This window comes from Mobula hypostoma, chromosome 9, assembly GCF_963921235.1.
Source record: "Mobula hypostoma chromosome 9, sMobHyp1.1, whole genome shotgun sequence".
Lineage (NCBI taxonomy): Eukaryota > Metazoa > Chordata > Chondrichthyes > Myliobatiformes > Myliobatidae > Mobula > Mobula hypostoma.
This window is the reverse complement of record NC_086105.1, coordinates 131,380,517-131,405,650: the sequence shown is the minus strand read 5'-3', so window position 1 is coordinate 131,405,650 and position 25,134 is coordinate 131,380,517. Positions and strand designations below refer to the sequence as shown.

The 25,134-nt window shown below is 39.5% G+C and overlaps 1 protein-coding gene across 2 annotated transcripts in view; it reads left to right on the top strand.

Moving 5' to 3' along the window:
- Positions 1-25,134, top strand: part of glyr1 (glyoxylate reductase 1 homolog (Arabidopsis)) — a 62,209-nt gene that overhangs the window by 5,349 nt on the left and 31,726 nt on the right. For both annotated transcript variants that reach the window (XM_063059181.1, XM_063059180.1), the window contains exons 5-6: positions 6,582-6,713; positions 9,498-9,566. In XM_063059181.1, the coding sequence (XP_062915251.1) occupies positions 6,582-6,713; positions 9,498-9,566 (201 nt within the window). The remainder of the gene's footprint in view (positions 1-6,581; positions 6,714-9,497; positions 9,567-25,134) is intronic.

Below are 25,134 nucleotides of genomic sequence, written 5' to 3'. Positions count from 1 at the left end.
AACCTACTAACCAGCACACCTTTGGACTGTGGGAGGAAACCAGAACACCCAGACGAAATCCCTGTGGTCACTGGGAGAACATGCACATTCCTTTTCAGACAGTGCCAGTATTCATCTCCGAATTTTGACATCCTAAGCTGTAATAATGTCATGCTAACTGATTTACTGTGGCTCTCTTACAATGATGGTCTTCATGGACAGCATTTTTTTTGATACAGTGGGTAGAAATGCAAGGAATGTGCATTTCCTTAGTGAGGTGATATAGCAAAATTGCCTGAGCCTGTTAAAATTTGTTTATTCCACTGCTACTCTCTTTCTCTCCACAGCCCTCATGGGTAAAGAATTTCAAAGATTCAGCATTCACTGGTTGGTGAAATTTCTGTACTCAATGGATGAGCTGTTATTTTGAGACAAATCCCTATTTCTGGCTCCAAGCCTCAGGAATATCAGCTCAGTATCAATACTGTCACAAGTCTAATAAGAAGTTTCTGTCTTCTTTAAGATCACCTCATTCTTCTGTCTAAAATGGGAATACTTGAGGTCGATAACCTTTGGTTTTCCACCAATCACAGTCTTCCATCCCAAAAGTGACCTGTTTGCTCTTGATGTCTTCTGTTACTTGGCATTGGTTGGGTACTGGCATATGCCATTACAAAGGAAGGACTAGTTACACAAAGGACTGAAAAGTGTTAGATGGAACCAGAGAAAAATAATATTTATGTATGCGATGTCAAGAGATTAGAAAAAATGTATTTGTTTTGAGGCACGAAAAGTTAAAATGTGCTGAATAAAGTTCATACTCTGCAATTGCAGATATATGGAATATGGATTGATGTAAGCAGGTGTAGATTGGTTGGACTGGAAAATTGTGAAAGAAGAAAAGAGCTGGTTCCCAATATTAAGGCAGGTGATGCGGAAGAGCTGCTAACCCTAGTTTTGCAAATGCCTGCCTTGGAATACTTTCTGCTGGGAGGCTGGTTCCCAACTGATTGGGGAGATCCAACCCAGAACAGAACCAGCAGTGGCTTACTTTGCTGCCAGAATTTTGCCCTGCAGGCTGTTGAACCTGTTGCTAAATGGAATGCTTCTGAAAGTCTGGTGTTCAAAAGTATTCAAGTAGTTGAATAATTTTATAAATAAGTAGGTTTAAAAATTAGAATGCTAACATTTGTGCAGACAAAGTTTAATTCATTTGAAATTTTATTTAAACCAGGTAAGTTTGTTCCCATTCCTTTTAGTTTAGCCTAGTGCATGCTCGTGGCAGATGGTATGAAAATTAGATGAATTTTAAGTAAGGAGGAGGATAATTGGTAGTGGGGGGGGGAAGATTATGTGAGTGAAAGGGAATGCAGAGAATGTATTGCAGAGAAATCTAAAGGGATTCATTCTAGGAGGAAGTTTAAGGGACAGTGCTACTGAGTGTATTTTAGAAGTACTGTAGATAACAGGATGCACAATTGAATAGGTACATGAAATAGGAAATCTTGAGAAAGCAAATAACAAACTTTTGGAAATGTTTCATAAATAGAGGCATTGAGTGCAAAAAAGTACGAAGTTAGTTGTGAACTTAGTAGGCCACAGCTAAGTATTACTGTAAGTTCTGGTCACTGCATTTTAGGGAATGCGGGTCCTGAAGGAATGATTTGGAATGACTCCAGGATAATGGGTTTTGAATATGAAGATTGTCTGGAGCAGAGGTGGCCAACCTTTTACATTCCATGGGTCAATTTTTTCACGCACGAGTTGAGATGCGCCATACAACTCCTGTACCCCCATTCAATTCTTGTAAAAATATGTTACTATAGACCTATTTAGCATTTATACATGATATATTGATTTAATATAAAAACAAGATGAACATTACTTACCTTAATGAGACTTCTTTTAACAAATATATTTTGTCTTCTTTTGATTTCTTCCTTTCTCTTAATCACATATTCTTTCCATAACTCAGACCCAAGCACTAGCTTCAGTTTTCCTTCTATTTCAGTCTGTTATTGTGTTTTATAGTGTCATATTATTCTTCTATTATGTGAAAAAGTGTTTTCACAAACAATGCAAAATGGTTTTCCTGACAGACACGCTATGAATAAGAACTCATTTTCCCACTGTTCATTGGATTCACGCTTACTATCACTTTCTGCTTTTCTTTTGCACTGTGATAGGTAACTGAATGTAAAAACAAGGCTTAATTTTCGAAAAAGTATAAAACTGCAAATGTTCGCAAAGGACAAACAAAGCACAATTCCGTAGTGCACGAGTGTCAATTGTAAACTGACTGACAAAAACCTACGACGCGCCGCTGGTGCAGACGCCTGGCGCCTCAGGATCAAACAAGTATCAAACATCTATTGAACAGTTATGGAACAACTGCAGAGCAAAGGTCCTTCTTTCCTAGTTTGACTCACTGAACATTTTTTTAAAATTGAAAACAGATTAATGTGAAAGGAGATAACATTCGCCAAAAGATGTGCATGAAATAATAAAATCACTGAAAATAATTGCTAAGTTTTAGATTTATTCTCAGTAAAACCCATTCCTAGCTCTAAGCTTCTTGAATTCCTGTTTTAGGTTTTTTTCCTACAAATCGGTTTTTGGTTAATACTTTTTGCATGAGTAGGCTTACTTTTTTTTATTATTATCACTGGGGTGCAATGCACCACTTCTAATCATCCAATGAGCCACTTTCGGTGCATGCTCCATAGGTTGGCCATCCCTGGTCTAGAGCATGGTTACATGGCCACCCCTTGATTCTTTAAACCCCACCACTAATAAAAAGATACATAATGATTACCTTTACTGCCAAATGAAGCAGCAAATGACTTGTTTACAACCTGAGAACAATGAGTTATTTTCACAGGAAATGTCTCGCACTAGCTTGGTGCCAGCTAGATGAGAATATGTGATGTTGGATGATAGGTTTTAAAATCCTTTCAGACCTGGTGTACACAAGTATTTAGAAAGTAAATGGTTATGTTATTAATACTGTTTAGAAATGTTATTTTTCTTTAAAAAGCTTAATATTTTAAGCAGATTTTCTAAAATGCTTCATTTATTTCAATTTGTTTCTGTTATACTTTTATTAATAGTAAAACAATGTAAATAAGCAACATTCCTTTTTCCTTAAAGTCCATAATTATGATTAATAATTCATTAATCATTGATCATCTGCTCAAAATTATTATGGCACATGAGAGAATGTTTTAGAAGACTATTGCCAATTTAGGCACATGTACTCAAAAATGTTTGTCACTGCTTGTCTAGAAAATCTCAGGTTATTTTCCTTGAAGAAGCTTGAGGTAATTTATCTGATGTATATTAGATCTGAACTGACTTGGATAGGATATTGGTGGTGGGGGGGGGTGTCTATTCCCATTAGCTAGGCAGAGGAGGTCAAGTGAGTAAAGGAACTGAAGTTTTGAATACATTTTCTCCCATTTAAGGTGATTGGCAGAAATCTGCAGTTGTGTTCAAAAGAAACCTTTATGCAGATTGTAGGCATCACGTGGAATTGACTGCCTCAATAGCAGGCTTTGTCTCTTGTTATCTATTCCCATTTCCTCCACTACCATGTGCGACTAATTCCTTTCTTTTTCCCCTCAGACTTTGTTCTCAAAATCCACTTATTTTTAAAATGGAGTTGGCAAATAAAATAGTTTACCACACTCTGCCTCGGGTGTATTAAAATTTAAGGCTTTGTTTCACAGCGGTATCTACTGAGCATTATCCTTTTATATCTTTGGTATGTTGTTGATCAAATCAGTGAGCTACAGAATTGCTGATTGATAACTTAGCTGACTTTTAGAACATAAAACACTATAGCACAGTACAGACTCTTTGACCTATGATGTTGTGCTGACCTTTTAACCTACACAAAGATCAATCTAATCCTTCCCTTTTACAGAGCCTTCCATTTTTCTATCAACCATGTGCCAATCTAAGAGCCTCTTAAATGTCCCTAATGCATCTGCCTCTACTACAATGACCGGCAGTGTATTCCACCTACCTCTGGCATCCCCCCACCTATATTTTCGACATTCACTTTAAAATTATACCTCATATCATCTTGTACACCTCTCTTAAGACTTTTCTGCCTGATCATTTTTATTATGCATATTATAACAGTCAAATCTTTTTAATTGTGAATATAAACCTGTATTTCTGAGGTATGTTAACTTTAGTAACCAAGTAACTAGTATGCTGGTATTTTAAATAAAATTCAATGTATTTTGGAAACCATGGTAGTCATAACTATGTGGAAAATAAATCATCTTAGTGTTCCATTCCGTTAGCTTTTTGAAATTGATAGCTATTTGCTCAATTTGTAACAACAGAAATTTTCTGTTTTCCTTCATCTGTTTTCTTCCTTCTTGCTCTTGGTATAATAAATTCAGTTATTTCCCACATGTCCAGTGTCTCTAAAGTGAGTATATCCCTCCCTGAAGACTAAATTGTGAGTTCGTGTGCACAATATCTGATTTAATTTTGCTTAGGGATTGAATAGAATTGTATCATTGTAGTTAGTTCGCTAAATTGACTTGTAATCTTTGTGTAAAACAAGAATCCCTTCAAAATATAGCTTGTCGTTTGTAGTGTGAATACAAATCTTTTAAAAATAACAAATACCATATTTCCTTTGAGAAAATTTTATTTTCTATGATCTGAATACTTTTTGGAATTGTTAATATCTGTATTAAGCTTGACTTAATGCCAATGGAGAACCTTAAAGATAACTATTTTAAGCTCTATCTTTGAAAGCATGACTGGAAAGGCCATAATTGGAATATGTATAAGAACATAAGAAATAGGAGCAGGAGTAGGCCATCCGGCCCATCGAACCTGCCCCACCATTCAACAAGATCGTGGTTGATCTGTCCGTGTACTCAGCTCCATCTACCTGCTTTTTCCCCATAACCCTTAATTTCCTTACTATGTAAAAACCTGTCTAATTGTTTCTTAAATATACTTAGTGAGGAAGCCTCAACTGCTCCCCTGGGCAAAAAATTCCACAGATTCACCACTCTCTGGGAAAAACAGTTTCTCCTCATCTCCATCCTAAATCATCTCCCCTGAATCTTGAGGCAATGTCCTCTAGTTCTAGTCTCACCTACCAATGGAAACAACTTTCCTACTTCTATCTTATCTATCCCTTTCAAAATTTTGTATGTTTCTAAATGATCCCTTCTCATTCTTCTGAACTTCAGAGAGTATAGTCCGAGGCGACTCAAACTCTCCTCATAGGTTAACCCCTTCATCCCTGGAATCAACCTGGTGAACCTCCTCTGCATTCTCTCCAAAGCCAGTATACCCTTCCTCAAGTATGGAGACCAGAACTGTACACAGTACTCCAGATGTGGCCTCACCAGTACCCTGTATAGTTGCAGCATGACCTCCCTGCTCTTGAATTCAATCTATAGCAATGAAGGCCAACATTCTGTTTGCCTTCTTAATAACCTGTTGTACCTGCGAGCCAACTTTTTGCGATTCATGAACAAGCACTCCCAAGTCCGTCTGCACAACAGTATGATGCAATCTTTCACCATTTAAATAATAATCTGCTCTTCTATTATTTCTTCCAAAGTGGATGATCTCGCATTTACCAACGTTGTATTCCATCTGCCAGACCTTGGCCCGCTCGCTTGACCTATCTATATCCCTCTGCAGACTCGCCACATCCTCTGTACAATTTGCTTTTCCACTCAGTTTAGTGTCATCAGCAAATTTTGCTACGCTACACTCAGTCCCCTCTCCCAAATCATCAATGTAAATGGTAAACATCTGCAGGCCCAGCACCGACCCCTGCGGCACCCCACTCACCACTGACTGCCAACCAGAGAAACACCCATTTATACCAACTCTCTGCCTTCTATTAGTTAACCAATCCAATATCCATGCCAATACACTTCTTCCAACTCCATGCATCTGTACCTTATTTTTAAGTCTCTTGTGCGGCACCTTATCTTATTTTTCAGATTTCATAATAAGCTGTGAAAGTCAAAACTCATTGATCATTTGGAATTCTTCAATATTAGCAGTATTTTCATGTTAATGCTGTTTATCTTAAATTGACTGGGTGCAACTTGCAGTGTGCTTTTTTTTTAAAATAGTCTCTTGGTTTGATAATGAAGTCTATTTGTACATTGACTTAGTGCATAGAGAAAGTGATGAAAATCATCTCTATATTCAGTTCATTTAGATGCATGCTGGAAATCTAGCATGTCCAAGTATCCCTGAGATACTGAGGCTCTCAGCATTGATACTGTACTGTTTGGTCTATCAGGCACACACCAACTCTGCAGAGGAAACTGTAGTTAGAATATTTTATTCATTTGCCTCTCAATACTGGGACTTTGTGCTGTAGCTGATGACCTTTGAGCTAATTTTTAAAAATCCAGCACATTTGAGTTATTTTCAAAACTCCAAATGGATGAGACAAAGTACATCAGTGGATGGTCCGGGCTGAGTTGATTTACAGATTGTCCGGAAATGTGATTTTTCACAATCCATGCCACTTAAGGTAATGTTTAGCAGATTTTTGGATTATTGCTGTGCGTTTTCATTTTAAGCTAATTACTTTTTAGGTATCTGCACTTACCTCACCAGAAGATAGAAACAAACATATTTCATCTGAAGACAATCGACAAAATTTGTCTGTAGCAGAAATTTCAGAACATAATACAAGGAAAAGGGGTCGACCACCCAAAGAAGAAAAGGTTAGTGTTAGGTAGATGAATTAAATATTTTCAATGGGTGGGGATGGATTTTTTGAATCAAATCTCTTGCTAACTTTTCCTTCAGTTAGTCCTGATGAAGGGTCTCGGCCTGAAACGTCGACTGTACCTCTTTCTAGAGATGCTGCCTGGCCTGCTGTGTTCACCAGCAACTTTGATGTGTGTTGCTTGAATTTCCAGCATCTGCAGAATTCCTGTTGTATGTGAGCAGATAACTGCAGTTCACAAAACTTGCACTGTATCACACAGTCTAGTTAGATGAAGCAAATAAATTCACTTTTGTGAATTCTGGAAGTTTATAGAGTCAGAAAACTGCAACACAGAAACAGTAACTTAGGCCCATCCAGTCTGTGCCAAACCATTTAAACCGGCTAGTCCTAAGGACCTGCATACCCCTCCCATCCGTGTATTTATCCAAACTTCTCTTGAATATTGAAGTCACATCTATCACTTGCGCTGGCAACTTGTTCCACACTCACCACTCTGAGTGAAGACATTTCCCTTTGTGTTCCCCTTAAACATTTCACCATTCATCCTTGACATCTATGATCTCTAGATGTAGTCTCGCCCAACCTCAGTGGAAAAAGCTTGCTTGCACTTACCGCATCTATACCTCTCATAATTTTGTATACCGCTATCAAATCTCCCCTCAATCTCCTACATTTTAGCGAATAAAGTTCTAACTTATTCCTTATAACTTAGGTCCTCCAGTCTGTGCAGCATCCCTGTACATTTTCTCTGTACTCTTTCTATCTTATTGACATCTTTCCTGTGGTTAGGCACGAAAACTGCACACAATACTCTAAATTATGCCTCACCAATGTCTTATACAACTTCACCATAACATCACAACTCCTGTACTCATTACTTTGATTTATGAAAACCAATGTCCAAAAAGTGTTTTTTACGACCCTATCAACTAGTGATGCCACTTTCACTGAATTATGAACCTGTATTCCTAGATCCCTTTTTTCTACCTCCCTCCTCAATGCTCTACAGATCACTATGTACCCTGGTTGGTTCTCCAGAATGCAACACCTCTCACTTGTCTGCATTAAATTCCATCTGCTGTTTTTCCAGCTGGTGCAGATCCTGCTGCAAACTTTAATGATCTTCCTTTCTGTCTACTACACCCTTAATCTTTGGTGTCATCTGAAAATTTGCTGATCCAGTTAACCACATTGTCATCCGGATCATTGATATAGATGACAAACAACACTGGACTCAGCACCGATCCCTGAGGTACTAGTCACAGGCCACTCAGAGCAGCAACCACCTACTAGCATTCTTGCTTCTCCCACAAAGCCAATGTCTAATCCAATTTACTCCCTCATCTTGAATGCCAAGTGACTGAACCTTCTTGACCAACCTCCCACAGATGCAAAAATTCCATTTAAGATCTCTCCCATCTCTTGGCTCCACACATAGATTACCATTATGATCTTCCAGAGGACTAATTGTGTCCTTTGCAATCTTTTTGCTCTAACATATATCTGTAGAAGCCCGTAGAATTCTATTGCACCTTGTCTGCTTGAGCAACCCCATCCCTTTTAGCCCTCCTGATTTCATAAGTGTTCTCTTGCATTTCTTATACTCCAGATCTCTCATATTTGTTCTTGCCTGCCAAATCCTGCTATGCACCTCCTTTTGTTTCTTAACCAGGGCCTCAATATCTCTTGAAGACTAAGGTTTCCTAAACCTGTTATCCTTGCCATTTATTCTGACTGCACATACAAGCTTGGTACTCACAATATTTCATGTTGAAGGCCTCCCATTTACTAAGCCACCTTTGCTAGAAAACAACATGTACTAGTCCATACTTGCTAGATCCTTTCTGATGCTATCAGAATTGGCCTGTCTTCAATTTAGAATCACAATCCAAGAATCAGACCCACCCTTTCCCATAATTACTGTGACGCTTAGGGCTATCGACTCACGTTTGTCTAGGGGGTACCCCGTCCGCTTGCCAAACTGTGTCTCACGTTTGCATAGATGCTGTGTAATGCACCCCGGTACAAACTCACACATAAAATATCAGACAGCACACAAGGTACAAGTAACTGCTTACACTTTATAAATCTTAATGTGACTATGTGGTTAATAGAGATACAAATACAAAAGGAAAAGAAAAAGGCGCCAAACTTATCAGAGTTCAACCAATTTGTGCACAACGTTGGAGCTCAATTACTGGAGCCTTCTCCCCACCATTCGATCTCCTCCGAACTCCTCGACCCTCCGACTGGGACCAACCATGGTGGTCTACCAGAGCGCGACCAGCACGTCCTTCCTCTGCGTTCTTCCTCTCTGAAAAAAACCCCAAGCTGCGCAAACTAACAGCTTTCACACAGAAAGAATAACATCTCTTCCATTGGTTAGCAAATGAATACAAGTCCCGTTATCACTAATAATAACCCAAGCATGTTGCTTCAGAGAACCTTACCTCATCAGTTAACATTACAGAGAAGCCATTTCATTATTAGCAGTTAGCAGCTAATATTACTGAGAACCCTACATTGCCTTGAAACAAATGGCAAAGTGTTCCCCCACACAAACTTCTGTCACCTACCCTGTCTCGTTCCCTAATAATATATCAAGTCTCATACATTCTCTTGTTGGAGCTTCTGCATAGTGATTAAGGAAACTTTTTAGAACATATTTGACAATCTCATCTACTCCTTTTATAGTATGGGAGTCCCAGTCAATACGTGTTTATAACATGTTCCTGTTTATAATGTGTGTATTTGTGATGTTTTGCTTGAAATGCAGGATGCTTTTCCTGAGCCCTCCACAGTAAAGAGATTGGATACAAGTCCAGTTGCAAGCTACAAATGGAAGGTGAGGTGCAAACTTTTCTTTAAACTTAGTTACACCCTGTAGCTTTGCCACTTTACCTCTAATGGTTTTAATTGATTGATTTATCTTCTGATACCCTACACACAATCAAGTTGGAAACACCTCAGTTTGCTGCAGTATACCTGGGGAATGGTGATTCTGATATTTTAGGTGTAGCTTTGGAAACTACAGGATTGGAACAGAGCATTATGGCTCTGGAATGTCACTTTTCTGTGTGATTTTGTTTTGGAGAAAATTTGCACAGTTCTTTATGTCAGACTATTGCTCTTGCAATAGATACTGTGAGCTTGGAAGTAGTAAACCTCTCACAGAAGTGTACAGCAAAAGAAGCAATGATTGTGTCTATGCCAGCCAAAAGCGTATTTGAGACTAATTCCATTATGCAGCTCTGAGTTGTTGATTCTCATCCTATTAATTTCAGTTTATGTCCTCTAGTCTTTGACTTCTAGAAATAGAAATAAGTTCTTCCGGATCTTAGTATAAATCTTCCATCTTCATTTACAAGTTACAAATAGTCTAGATAATCTTGCTCTAACTAAACTTCTCAAATCCATTTTAAATCTTCCTTGAACCTTCTCCGGCTGTGCTGCCACAGGAGCTCATCTCTATATTGTGCTTGTTTCATAATGACGTGAGTTCATGATGTTAGTCAATGAGTCTACAGCAGAACCAGTGAAGATTGATGTCAATCAAGACCCCATCATTGCCTCAACATTTCTTTCAAAATTTCTGCTTGTAGTGTTGTACCTTGTATCCAAAAAACTGCAGTGCTGGAGCAGATCTCCAGAACTAATGGTAAACTGTTCATCCTGTAGCAACTATGTTCCAGAACCAAATTTACTCCATTAAAATTACTTGGTTATGGAATTGCAGTGTATAGATGATACTTATTGAACACACTTGAATTCAACGTCTACAAGACAAAAGATTTTATTGGACTATTTTGCCATCTCAATAAAGATTGATGTCAAGGGCTAGGTAAAAGTGTAGCATTTAATATGCTCAAGCCCCTTTTTGGAAAAGGTAGATATTGATGATGAAACTTGCCATTGTTTTCAATGTACTTGCACAGTCTTTAGTCATTTAAGGAGAGGGTATTTGAAGATTAAGACTTCAAACCCGATATTAAACTCATGGTCTACTGGGCAGCAGGGATTTCTTTGCTTGTTTTTCCTGAGATTTGGATTATTGGCAGCCGGCATGTCAAGATGTTGGATTATAGCGCCATCGTTGTCTCTGCAAAATCCTCCAAATTTAATGAAAGGACAAATGAGCAAGTATCATTACTCTCTGCTAAGTCTATATCTGTAGTTTTGAGGTCTTAGTCACACTCAGTCAGCTGCAATGTGCCTTTTGCATATCAGATGTCAGTTTACCAAAGTAGATACTGTTGTAGCAAGAAGTGGTCATACAGATAAATAAAAGTTTAAAAATTTGCTCAAAGCCTTGTTGAACAGATGCAATATTTCCACAACTTCCTGGAACTTGTAACCCATGACAAGAACCTGGAGGCCATGTGTCAGATACATGGAGGTCTTGCAGAATCAGTGGAAGGAGATGACTATTTTACTAATTACCTACCCATGACCTGTCCCATCTGAAAGTGTCTCCCTTCCCTCTGTTGGCTTGATTAACCACCTCAGAATCCTCAAAGCCTATATCGTCCTTGCTCCCTTAGGGCTGCCTGAGCAGGCAACTAACTGTCTTGGAGAGCAGAGTATTTTAAGTATTTATAGTTTATTCATTGACTACCATCATCAACAACTGGAGAGAGTGGCAATGGTGTGTTTGTAAAAAGACAAAAAATATAGGATAGTAAATGTATTATTGACTTCAATTAAGTATGGTTTGTTTTTTTTTAAAACTATTAATTGTCTTGAATCTGAGAAGGCATTTTAATTTAGATAGTTGAAAGGAGAATAAACAAGTTGGGGATTGCAGAACCTAATTACTGTGGAATCTAGAAAATTTGGAAAAAGTTACTGCATGGGAATATGTCCACAATTCAAAGGCCTTTCAAGTTCCTAAAAGTTGAATGTGCAACGCCTAGGCTATGTCCACACTACGCCGGATAATTTTGAAAACGAAGCTTTTTCTCTTCGTTTTGACCCTCTGTCCACACTAAAACGGCGTTTTCATCCCCTGAAAACAGAGATTTTCAGAAACGGTCTCCAGAGTGAATAAATCTGAAAATGCCTAATATCCGTTGTGGTGAGGACATGGTTAACGGAGCTTTTTAAAGCCGCTGTCATGACGTGCCACAACAGATGGCAGCAGCACGGCATTGCATTTTCTTCTTCTTCTCCTCCTCCTCCTCCTCCTCCCCCTCCCCCTCCCCCTCCCCCTCCCTCTCTCTCTCTCCCCCCCCCCAATTGATACTAGAGCGTACAATCATCACAGCGGTATTTGATTCTGCACTTCGCAGAACCTAACAATTTCAGAACAGAGGGCAATGAGACTGAAGCCAGAAGAGTTAGAAATGTACTCACCAAATACTTCGACCCATTGCTTACTGAATAAATAAGTATACTCACTTTATCCTGTTTTCTGTCCTTGCTTGTACGAAGGTAAGGACAGAAAACACCCTCCGCCACCTCCAGTTTAAATTCCATGCGGAATATTTTGGAGGATCAAGAACCAAGGTGGTTTACCTATTTATACAAGTACTTCTCTGACAATAGATGTGTAATGGCTTAATGTAACATTGTACGGAAATACAAGATAACACTGATGCAGACATATTTTATACATTGAACAAGGTGCTTTATTAATGCAACAGAGTTATTCAGTTTTTCAATGTTCGTCGTCAGCAGGTCATGCTGTCCATGAACTCTCTGTCAGTTGCCTCCATACGCTCCAGTATTTGTTTTTTTCTTTAGTTTTTTAAGTCCTCCTGCGCGAGAGCCAAGAACAATTCCTTTTAAGTTTTTCTACTCTGTAACTGGACAAACACGTACCAAGTATACCGTTTCCTCTTCGCTTGTTTTCTGTGTGTCCTGCGCATGCCCAGTAGGAGAAGATTCGCCGAAATATACGTCTAATGTGGACAGAGATATTTTGAAAAACGCTTAGTGTGGACGCCTGTCATTTTTACTCGAAACTGGCGTTTTCAAAATTATCTAGCGTAGTGTGGTCGTAGCCTAAAGAGAATGTTTGGATCAGTATAGTATTTATTCATGCTAGAACAGTTGTCTTTCATGAGCCAAGAATATGCAAAATACCAAGTGTATCATTTGCTTTGTATAATTTAGAGCTTCGTATATAACAATTTCTACTTATGGGCACATGCCTAGGTATTTTAGTTCAATTATTAATTTACAGATCATTTTCATCAAGAGCTTCTAACATGATTGATGCTTGTTGCCACAAATGTAAAAAGTTCATTATGTATTACTGTGCCAGGTATACAGTGGAATAATACTTTGTATGTCTTCTGCAGAAAAGTGGAATAATGAAAAGTGAATTGAGCTTAAAATTTCCTTGGGAGTATGTGCAATACCGAGAAAGCAACATGCTCATGGACTGTATAAAATGTTGCAAGTGACAGAATGCTTGGCTGATTGTTTTGTAATTTTTCATGGTTATACAAAACTGCTTCATTGGTGATCTTGTGATCTTCTGTTGCAAAATGGTGTACTTGTTGAGTCTTGTGTAGGTTAATTTGCCCAATGCATATGCAATAATCTCTCTGTTCCGTCATTCCTTCATTCATTGTCTAATTTGAACATATCCAGGGAAGCCATGCAGAGCTGAAATCTCCCATCATACAGTTGTTATATCATAAATTCAGTTACAAATGGCCTCAATTCTAAGGTTACATACCATGGATGAGCACTCTCTTGCCCAATATACAGGGATTTCAGTTAATTGGACCATCAGTTAATTGGGGCTGCCGCTTGTTTGGGACAATTCATAAAAAAACAAAAACTAATGAAGAATATAGCCGGGATTCCATTTGTTTATTTGGGACACTATGCTGCTTAATTAGGACAAAAGACTGACACCAAACAATTTCTAACTAGCATCAGCCATGTGCATTGGAGCACCACATCATGCTTGGAGCAAACAATTTTCAAATAGTATCAGTTGTGTGTGTTTGTGTTCAAAAGCAAAGATTTTTGTTATTGACAGTTGGTGAGAAATAGACAGACAATTCAGAATTGTTTTGCTGTCTGTGAAATCAGGCATTCAGGCTTGGAGATGGCAGAAATAGCCGGGAGTGAAAATGAAATCATTTCAGTACTTCAACAAGTAAGGTAGTGGTCACCAACCTTTTTAAGCCCAAGATCCCCTACCTTGGCCTTAGTGAAAGGCAAGGTCTACCCACTAAATTGTTTAGAGAAAAAACAACTCAGATTGTACTTCCAACTTGAGGCCTTTTGTTTGGGCTAATTGTATTTGAATTACATAAAATGCTTTTGTCAAACTTTCAAATTAATTCAACCAAGAAAACACTGTAAGCAGCGTATCAAACAGTCCAAAGCTGTCTTTCTTTAAGAATAATACAATACTTCATACCTTTTGTAGTAACTTCTACTTTGAAAAAGGACCACTGACAACTTCATGTCCAAAGGAACAACTTTATCTGGGACGGGAAAACCAATGCGGCGGAGGGGCTTATACACACGTGCGCAGAAAAGACCGGAAGTAAAACCCTGCAACCCTGGAAACAACCTCTGTTTACAAACAGCTTTCTGTAGCAAGTGTATTGCTATACAGTGTTACCATTATCCTAATTGGTATTAACTTATCTTTATAATGCTCACATTACAATACTCCTCCCCCTTTAAATTCCAACATTCCCCAAATGTAAAAGGACTGGGAAACAAAAAACAGTGGTGTCATTATCTTGCGTACCTCTGAAACTTATACTAGTGTCTCAGTAACAGTTTACCAATACAAAACACCTGAAAAACATGGCAGATTCAACATGCAGTCTAACAAAGGAAACTGTCCATTCAAATATTCAGTCTGTCAGGAGGTTTGCGAGGGTACTGTGCTGCAACAGATGAAAATGATGAAATCTAAGTACAGAAGCTATCTTACTGACAGACACCTCACAGACTGTCTCAGACTGACTGTCTGTAGTTATGAGCCAAATTTCAGGGAACTAGCAGAAAGTATTCAGCCCCAGTCATCACACTGAGTGCAGCGTCAATTTTTATTCATTTATTTTTCATGTTGAAATAAAATTAAATAATGAAACATAGAATTAAAGGTGTTGTAATGTGAGCATTGTAAAAATAACTAATACTAATTATGATAGTATTTCCGGGTTGCGGGGTTTTACTTCCGGTCTTTTCTACTGTGGTGCATGGCGGGGGAGCTACACACGTGCGCACTGGGCAGAAAGAACGGAACTAAAAACCCGCAATCCGGAAACAATCTCTCTTTACAAACAGCTTTCAGTAGCGGAAGTATTGCTATATTATCATTATCCTAATTAGTATTACTTGTAATGCTCACATTACAACAGTATTTGTGTATTTATTTTTCTTTTTTTTGGGATCTACTGGGAAAGATGACTGGTTGATCACGATCGACCGGTTGGCGACTACTAAAGTAAGAAAATACGAAGAGTTTGAAGGTATCAACAATCATCCTGAACGTTACAATGCGAATGAAGATTTGAAAGATGCAGTAGTCAAAAGTATTGTTTGAAAGCTGTCCATTATCCACTGGGTATCTGCTCTGATTTCCTTCATTTAGTCAATCAAAAGAACATGGCAGCATATACTGGATAAGTTCTTCAATTGATAACTATTTGGAACTAATACATAGTTTTAATGTATTGTAGTATTGGTAGTGTTTTAATTTGTTCTGTATTTTATTTATATACGTAATTTTTATTCAGCTAAGTGGTAGCTTGTCTTTTTTTTTAATACCTTTTTAACTATTTCCATGAAACTTAGGCGAATTGGGACAAGCACTTAATTGAGCTAAAATGTGCTGGTCCTGATGTGTCCCAGTTAACTAGAATCCATTCTACAGTGAATTATTGGTTATTGACCAGACTACATTCTTCCAGAGGACTCCATGTATCACTTACCATCTACTTTCGTTAGCTATCCCCCTTCCCTTTTGACGCATACCGGGCAGAGCCCCGCCCCCATCTCGGTTACACAGACCACATCTCTGTTATGCAAATCCCAGCATACAGACCGCACGTCAGGCGCTCCAGACCAGTTCAGAAGCAGGTGAAAACCTGGCCAGCAGGAGCCATCTCTGCTCTTCAAGACTGCTTTGAGCACACTGACTGGCACATGTTCAGGGAGGCTGCAACCGATGGCGACTCTACCAACTTAGAGGAGTAGACGGTACCAGTGACTAGCTACATCAGCAAGTGCATTGATGACATCACTGTGGCCAAGACCATCACTACACGCGCTAACCAGAAGCCATGGATGACTGCGGAGGTGTGTGCGCTGCTGAGGACCCGTGACTCTGCCTTCAGAGCAGGCGACAAGGCAACCCTAACAACAGCGAGGGCCAAACTGTCCCGGGCCATCAGAAAGGCAAAGCGTGCACACACCCAGCAAGTCCACAGTCACTTCCAGGACAGCGGCAACACGCGGCGCATGTGGAAGGGCATTCAGGACATCACCAACTACAAGACAACACCACCTGCCTGTGCTGGTGTTGCCTCCCTCCCAGATGCATTGAACAATTTCTACGCTCGTTTTGAGGTGGAAAATGATGTGGCTGCGAGGAAGACCACCCCTCCTCCAAATGACCAGGTGCTGTGTCTAACTGTGGCCGATGTGAGGAGAACCCTGTGCAGGGTCAACCCCCGGAAGGCTGCTAGACCAGACAATATTTCTGGCAGAGTGCTCATAGAGGATGTGCAGACCAGCTAGCAGAGATTCTCACTGACATCTTCAACATCTCTCTGAGCAGCACCATTGTTCCTACATGCTTCAAGGCCGCCACCATCGTCCCCGTGCCGAAGAAGTCTTCAGTGTCCTGCCTCAACAACTACCATCCCGTTGCACTCACATTCATCATCATGAAGTGTTTCGAGAGGCTCGTCATGAGGCACATCAAGACCCTGCTGCCCCCCTCACCGTACCGTCCCAACCATTCAACAGACGATGCCATTGCCATCACCCTCCACCTGGCCCTAACCCACCTGGACAAAAAAGACACGTATGTTTAAATGCTGTTCATAGATTTCAATTCAGCATTCAACACAATCATTCATCAGAATCTAATTGGAACATTGAGCCTACTGGGCCTGAACACCTCCCTCTGCAACTGGATCCTAGACTTCCTGACTGGGAGACCTCAGTCAGTCCAGATTGGAAGCAGCATCTCCAACACCATCACACTGAGCACGGGGGCCCCCCAGGGCTGTGCGCTCAGTCCACTGCTGTTCACTCTGCTGACCCACGACTGTGCTGCAATACACAGCTCGAACCACATCATCAAGTTCACCAATGACACGACCGTGGTGGGTCTCATCAGCAAGAACGATGAGTCAACGTACAGAGAGGAGGTGCAACGGCTAACAGACTGGTGCAGAGCCAACAACCTGTCTCTGAATGTGAACAAAACAAAGGAGATGGTTGTTGACTTCAGGAGGACACGGAATGACCATTCTCCACTGAACATCGACGACTCCTCCATAGGGATTGTTAAGAGCCCCAAATTTCTTGGTATGCACCTGGTGGAGAATCTCAACTGGTCCGTCAACACCAGCTCCATAGCAAAGAAAGCCCAGCAGTGTCTCTACTTACTGCGAAGGGTGTGAAAAGTCCATCTCCCACCCCCCATCCTCACCACATTCTACAGAAGTTGTATTGAGAGCATCCTGAGCAATTGCATCACTGCCTGGTTCGGAAATCGAATCGTCTCGGATCTCAAGACCCTGCAGCGGATAGTGAGGTCAGCTGAGAAGATCATCGGGGTCTCTCTTCCTGCCATTACAGACATTTACACCACACGCTGCATCCGCAAAACAAACAGCATTATGAAGGACCCCACGCACCCCTCATACAAATTCTTACTCCCCCTGCCATCTGGCAAAGGGCACCGAAGTATTCGGGCTCTCATGACCAGACTATATAACAGTTTCTTCCCACAAGCTGTCAGACTCCTCAATACCCAGAGCCTGGACTGACACCAACCTACTGCACTCTACTGCGCCTATTGTCTTGTTTATTGTTCATTGTAATGCCTGCACTGTTTTGTGCACTTTATGCAGTCCTGGGTAGGTCTGTGGTCTAGTGTAGTTCTTGTGTTTTTTTTTTGTAGTTCAGTGTAGTTTTCGTATTGTTTCATGTAGCACCATGGTCCTGAAAAACGTCTCATTTTTACTGTGTACTGTATCAGCAGTTATGGTCGAAATGACAATAAAAGGTGACTTGATTTGACTATTCATTTGAAACAAGTAATCTCCCAAATTCACAAACGAGAAAATCTGCAGATGTGGTGTGCCTGCCCCTTCCCTTTCTTCCATGGCCTTCTGTTCTCTCCTATCAGATTCCCCCTTCTACAGCCCTTTATCTCTTTCATCTATCAGCTTCCAAGCTCTTTACTTCACCCCTCTCCCTCTCCAGGTTTCACCTATCACCGACTACCTTGCACTCCTTCCTCTCCTCCCCCCAACGTCTTACTCTGACAACACACATCAAAGTTGCTAGTGAACGCAGCAGGCCAGGCAGCGTCTCTAGGAAGAGGTACAGTCGACGTTTCAGGCCGAGACCCTTTGTCCTGCTGCGTTCACCAGCAACTTTGATGTGTGTTGCTTGAATTTCCAGCATCTGCAGAATTCCTCGTGTTTGTGTTTTTAAATTCACTACTGCAAAGCCTCTTCCGGTGATGCCTACACTGAAGAAGTTTAAATCTTCTCTTCGACGGGAGTTCAGTGAAACCATCTCTCACTGCTCCCCATCTGTAATTTCTTCGGCTCTTCAACTTTTCGACCACATCTTGACTCAGACTCGCCTTCTCCCTGGGCCTCCTTTCCCATGATCCTCTCATACCCCTTTTGCCAATCACCTGTCCAGCTCTTGGCTCCATCCCTCCCCCTCCTGTCTTCTCCTATCATTTTGGATCTCCCCCTCCCCCACCCACTTTTAAATCTCTTACTAGCTCTTTCTTCAGTTGGTCCTGACGAAGGGTCTCGGCCTGAAACGTCGACTGTACCTCTTCCTAGAGATGCTGCCTGGCCTGCTGAGTTCGCCAGCAACTTTGATGTGTGTTGCTTGAATTTCCAGCATCTGCAGAATTCCTCGTGTTTGTGTTCTTACTCTGGCCTTTTTTCTCCCCCAGTCCTGATTAAGGGTCTTAGCCAGAAACATTAACTGTTTACTCTTCTTCATAGATGCTGCCTGGCCTACTGAGCTCCTCCAGCATTTTGTGTGTATTAATCTCTCAATATTATCCTTGTATTACACTGGACAACAAATTTTTTCAAAAGTGTGCTTCCTCAGAATTTTTTTTTGTTTATGATGGACTGCTTGAAGATAAACACAAATATGATTTCAGACTACTTGTATCACGTAGGAATTTGGAGAAACAACAAGTTATGTTTTATTGAATATAATGTGTTTAATTGCATAATGGTGCTGATGCTTTGCAATAGTTCAACTAAGTTAAACATATTTTGTTAATAATTTTCATTTGTACTCAGTGTCTGAGGCTTCTCGCTTAAGTGTCCAACAATAATTCACCAGCATTGATGGATTCCAGTTGCCCTGGTATCTTTTCTCCATGACTGCAATGTCCTGGTGAAACCTTTGACCATGCTCGTCACTAACAGCACCGAGATTTGCAGGGAAGAAGTCTAAATGGGAATGCAGAAAATGAATCTTTAGTGACATGTTGCATTTCATGGTTTTATATGCTTGAAGCATGCTTTCAACCAGCTTGATGTAGCTTAGTGCTCTGTAGATGCCGAGAAAAATTTCAACAACTTCCTTGAATGCCTCCATGTGATTTTCTCCGGTCCCACTAGAAATTCTTCAAATTGCCTGTCATTGGTGACCTGATTGATTTGTGGACCAACAAAAATACTTTCCTTAATCTTGGCATCAGTTATTTCTGGGAAGCATCTGTCTCAAATAGCAAAATCCTTCATAGAAATTTTTGTGCTTGGTGATAGCAAATTCCATCCTTACAGTCCTGAACCCAATAATTATTACTAAAACCTGTCCTGCCATGCAGCAGCCACGCCGCCTAAGCACGCCTGGACAAGATAGGAAACTTGCCAGCTTAAATTGTAGGCAACATTTTAATTGACTTGAATTATGAATTGAAATAATAAACATAAACTTATTTTAAAAACTGGTGCGTGAAAGGGAAATTTCGTGGTAATTATCATGATCAGTAGCCCAAAATTCATAAGATACGCCTAAAGGTATTCAAGAAGCAAAATCTTTGTTGTCCAGTGTTATTTGTTAATATTTCTGAGTTCTTATACTGCCATAAAAACCTACAGTGGTACATGTTTTCTTTCTCTAAATACACTAACTCAAAGGCAATAGACTGCTCATATGAGTTTTGTTACTTCAATTACACAAATCAAATCTGCCTTATTCAGTTGGACAGGGAATTCGTTCTGCTGTGACATGCTTCATAACAGCTACCTCAAGTTAAAAAAAAATACCATCGTATTTTCTCCAACCTCTTGATGAGTTTCTTCCACTTATCAACTTCTCAGCTAAAATCACCAGATGGTACTGGTCTGATTTTTCTGTCCCGTTGTAATGATCAAGCTCACACTTTGGAGAAATTCGACACATTCAAACTTGCTAATTAACCTTGATTAGTACTTCCCAGCTGACGAAACTTGCTGTTTTTTCAATAATCCTTTTTCAGTTTTGAATGTACGCATGACACTGCTTGTCATCTCTCTTCTCTCCCAGTAAATCTTCTGACTCCCTTCCTCGATATCCATTATCTTCAGGTATTTACTCAATGTGACTTGCCAGCCTGAATGGTATTTACTGCTTTATAATTACAGTCACTTTGGTCATTTGGCAATGCAGAAGACCATTTGATTCTATAACTCTGTCATTCCACTCAGTGCTTTATCCAGTGGAGGGGTAAACTTGTAATCTCATACCACACAATATGAAATGCCTGTAGTGTGAGGTGTTGTATTTTGGGAAGGTAAATGAGGGAAGAACCCTCATTGACTGTACAGCCCTGGGGTGATTTACAGAACAGGGGACGTAGGACATGGTTCCCTGAAGTTGGTGTTGCAGATAGATGGTGGAAACAGTTTTTGGCATGTTGGCTTACACCTGTCAGGATATTTGAGTATAGAAGCTGAGATGTTATCTTGCAGATATGCGAGGTGTTGGTGAGGACATAATTGAAATACTATATTCAGGTTTGGTCACCCTGCTAAAGGAATGATGCCATTGAGCTGGAAAAAATGCAGACAAGGTTTATAAGGATGTTGTTAGGACTCAAGTTATGGAGGGAGGTTGAGCAGGTTTGGTGGAGTTTTTTCATTGCAGTTTCAGAGCTTGAGGGGGTATTGCAGAGATGTATGAAATAGGGTGAAATTGCATAGTCTTGTACCTAGGATTGGGGAATCAAGAACTAGATGGCACAGGTTTAAAGGTGTGTGTTTGTGTTTGTTTGTTTGTTTTACTAGGAACCGGAGGGGCAAATTTCTGACTGATGGTGTTCATTATCTGGAATGAGCTGTCATAGGAAGTAGTTGAGGCAGGTATATTGACAACATTTAGAAGGTACTTAGGTTCGTGGATTGAAAAGGTTTAGAAATATGTGGACCAAACAGAGACAAAAACTTATAAACAAGGGAAAATCTGTAGATGCTGGAAATTCAAGCAACACACACAAAATGCTGGAGGAACTCAGCAGGCCAGGCAGCATCTTTGGAAAAGGTAGAGTTGGCATTTCAAGGCCGAAACCCTTCGGCAGGGCTGGAGAAAAAAAGCTGAGGAGTAGATTTGAAAGATGGGGAGCGGGGAGAGAGAAACTTGAAGGAGGAGGGGATCTTGGTTGGCATGGACTAGTTGGGACCTCTTTTTTCTGAGCTGTATACGTATGCAGCAAAGCAAGTTATCAGACTGATTCTTTGAGGCTTCCACTTACTCTGTTGTTCAATGAATGCCATTGCATCCTGGAAAGATACTTTTGGGCATCTTTTTGTTTCTGATCTTACCTGCCAACAACTAACTCCCAGAGCAATCTTAACCCTCTTCTCAAAAAAGCATTTTCTGTTACATTTATTACTTTATGTCTCTGCTACTGATTCTGAAGTATGTAGTAAATGTTGCTGCTTCAATAACATTGTCTTTTAGTTGTTTCAAACCCTTCTTCGTATTTCTTAATCAGTGTTCTAGCCTAATTGTTTCAAGTACATGATTCGTTAGCAGATTCCTGGAAGATTTATTGTAGTTATCCTGTCCAAGAGTGTCGGTTTGCTTCCAACATACCCCAGTCCCACAGTCTAAATTAATGCTTTGCCTTTTATACCTTTCAAGTTTTAAACAAGTTGTTTAAGCACATTGTTTACTTCACATTATTCTTGACGTGACTGACGTCTGTAGTTTATGACTTGTATGACTTTAATGTACAATTAATGTTACATTTGCTTTAAGGATCTTTACAATGCTATTCCATTACTGTAGCAATTTTAAAACACCAGGACAGATCATGAATCAATTGTTTTTTTCATTTAAAACTGTACTTGTTTAAGCTGTCTCTTGCAAATTCCCAGAAAAACTGTGAGGCATCTGTGTGCTGGCCCATCAAACCCTGTTCCCATATTACTTCCATTTCTTGTGTTTGTTTTCTTCCCAGAGACTATAATGATATCATGTTTAACTGTATTATATGTCTCGATGAACTGGATGTTAAATTATTTGAATCCAGGGAGAAGGTTCCACGTTTACTTCTGGGTGCCACCATTTTCTCATGTTTCCAATAACTGAGCTAGGCATTAGTATTAGTCTAAGTAATTCTAAACCCCCCTCCCCCCCAACTTGTGGCATCATGCGTAACTAAACAAATTTTTATGTAGTTCTGCATCATATTCATAATCAACATCAACAAATGTTTATTAGTTATCCAGCAGGAATATATAGCCCTTTCTGGTTCACATGCTCACTTAATTAATTTTTCATTTGTGCTATAAACAATGTACAGATAAGGTGTCAGTGGCAAAAATGGACACAAGATTTAGTGCTCCTTTTCAAACGTTTCACCCATTTCTCATTTGCTGTCAACTGCTTCAGTCCACTGTCTTTCTCTCTATAGCTTTATTTTGTCTTAAGTATGCATATGTATTTTTGTTAATTTTATTGTTTGATATTTAGTTTCTCTCAGGTTCTTATTGGTGTTCATTTGATTTAAGCAGTTAGCCCGATTAACCATTTCATGAAACATTGTCATGTATTGTCTGATGCCCCCTTTCATTGCAAAATCATCATCCATTTCCATTGTTTGATATCTTTCTTAGTCAATTATATTTCCATACTCACTGCAGTAACCTGTTATATGTTGTGCAATATCAGCCTAGTTTTTGTTTCAGGTAGTCTTCAAAAGGACCAAGTCCAGGAATCTTGGCTGTTTTCTCCATGTTTCAGGATGTGGTCATGCCATCAAAAGCTGCTCTTTAAAATGGTCATGAACAAGAATATAAACTTCTTGAAGAAAGAAAGCACTCATCTACACCTTTCTGATTAATTTAACAAATCAGCTAAAACCTGTTTGTGAGTGTTCCAGTTATTTTGTCCCATTCAAATACACTTCTGTAATTTTCCACTTGTGATCTGGAATATATCGTTTGAGATTCAGCACTGTTTCTACCAGCACTGGAAAGTCTCCTTGTATAGTATTTCTATAAGAGTGTTTACTACCACAATCATCTTCATCTTTGATTATTTAACTCCGAGAAACATCTAAGACATGCCTATATATGTTCATATTTTTGGCTATCGGAGGTTTTCGAAGTTCAGATATCAGTCACAGTTTAGGCTGTGCAATAAAATCCCCAAATGTCTTGTTTTTTTAAGTGCTGTCAAAGTTTGGTTATTCCCTTACATTTGTACATTTCTCTTTGATATTTCTGAAGCGAGATGCAAATGGCCCCAAATGTGTTAAATTTGTCACTGGTTCAAATTTGTCCTATGATGCATGCTTGCAAGCAGGTGCTAAAATTTTCAAATTTACTTGATCTTTTCTGGCATTTCTTGCAGTTTGTAAGGTGTCATTACTGTTTAGAAAGAACAGACCATTTGGCTTAACTTAAGAGCCTGGGGCCTATATATATATGTGTGTGTGTGTGTATATATATATATATATATATATATAAATAAAAAACCAGAGTGAATGAGTGTGCGCATGCATGCGTGATGCAAGTTAAATATAGTGGTCCAGAGGAAATATATATGTGTGTGTGTGTGTGTGTTTTTTTTATATTTTTATATATTTGTGCGTGTGTGTGTCCATCCCCAAATGAAACAACTTTCCTCTGGACCACTATATTTAACTTGCATCACGCATGCATGCGCACACTCACTCACTCACTCACTCTGGTTAATTGGGTCATTGGTTAATCAGGGCAGCCACATGTGGGACAGTACTTAAAGAACAAAAACGGAATTGAGAAAATTGCTGGGATTCTCTTTGTTTATTTGGGGCACTATGCCACTTAAGTGGGAGAGAAGATTTACCAAAGTTTCTAACTTGAGTCAGTCGCGTGCACTTCTGTGGCGGTTAAGTACTATACTGGGCTTTGTGTGAATAGTTTTTAAATAGCATCAGTTGCATGTATTTGTGTTCAAAAAGTAGTGATTTTTATCACTGATATTTCATGAGAAATAAGTAGTAAGACAATGCAGAACTGTTTCTCACTGTGGTTTCAAGCATTCAGGCTTGGAGATGCGAGAAATGGCTAGGAATGAAAATGAAAGGATTTCATTGCGTTAGGAACGATGAATTTGAATGTTACAATGAAAATGAAGATTTGGAGGACGCAATTGTCAAAAGCATTATATGAAGGTAGTCCATTATCTGCTCTAGGTGTCCGAGCTGATTTTTTTTTCCATTTACAGTCAATTAAAAGACAATGTAGATGAATTCCTTTGTCAAGAACGACAGTTTTGTGATACTGTGGTAGTGTTGTTAGTGTTCTAATTTGTTCTCATTTAATTTATATACATAACTAAAAATGTATGAAAAAGAACATGTAACTAATTAACGATTTCCATGAAACTTCAGCTAATTGGGATAGCCAATTAATCGGGCCAAAATGTATTGCTTCCAGTGTGTCCCAATTACAGTGGTGCTAGAAAGCTTGTGAACCCTATAGAATTTCTATATAAATATGACCTAAACTGTGATCAGATCTTCACATGTCCTAAAACTAAAGAGAATCCAATTAAATAAATAAACACAAAAACATTATATTTGTTCATTTATTGATTGAGAAAAATGATCCAATATTACATATATTTGTTGGAAAAAGTATGAATCTTTGCTTTCAGTAACTGGTGTGACCCCCTGTATAGCAACAACTTCAACCAAATATTTCTGGTAACTTGATCAGTCCTGCACATCGGCTTGG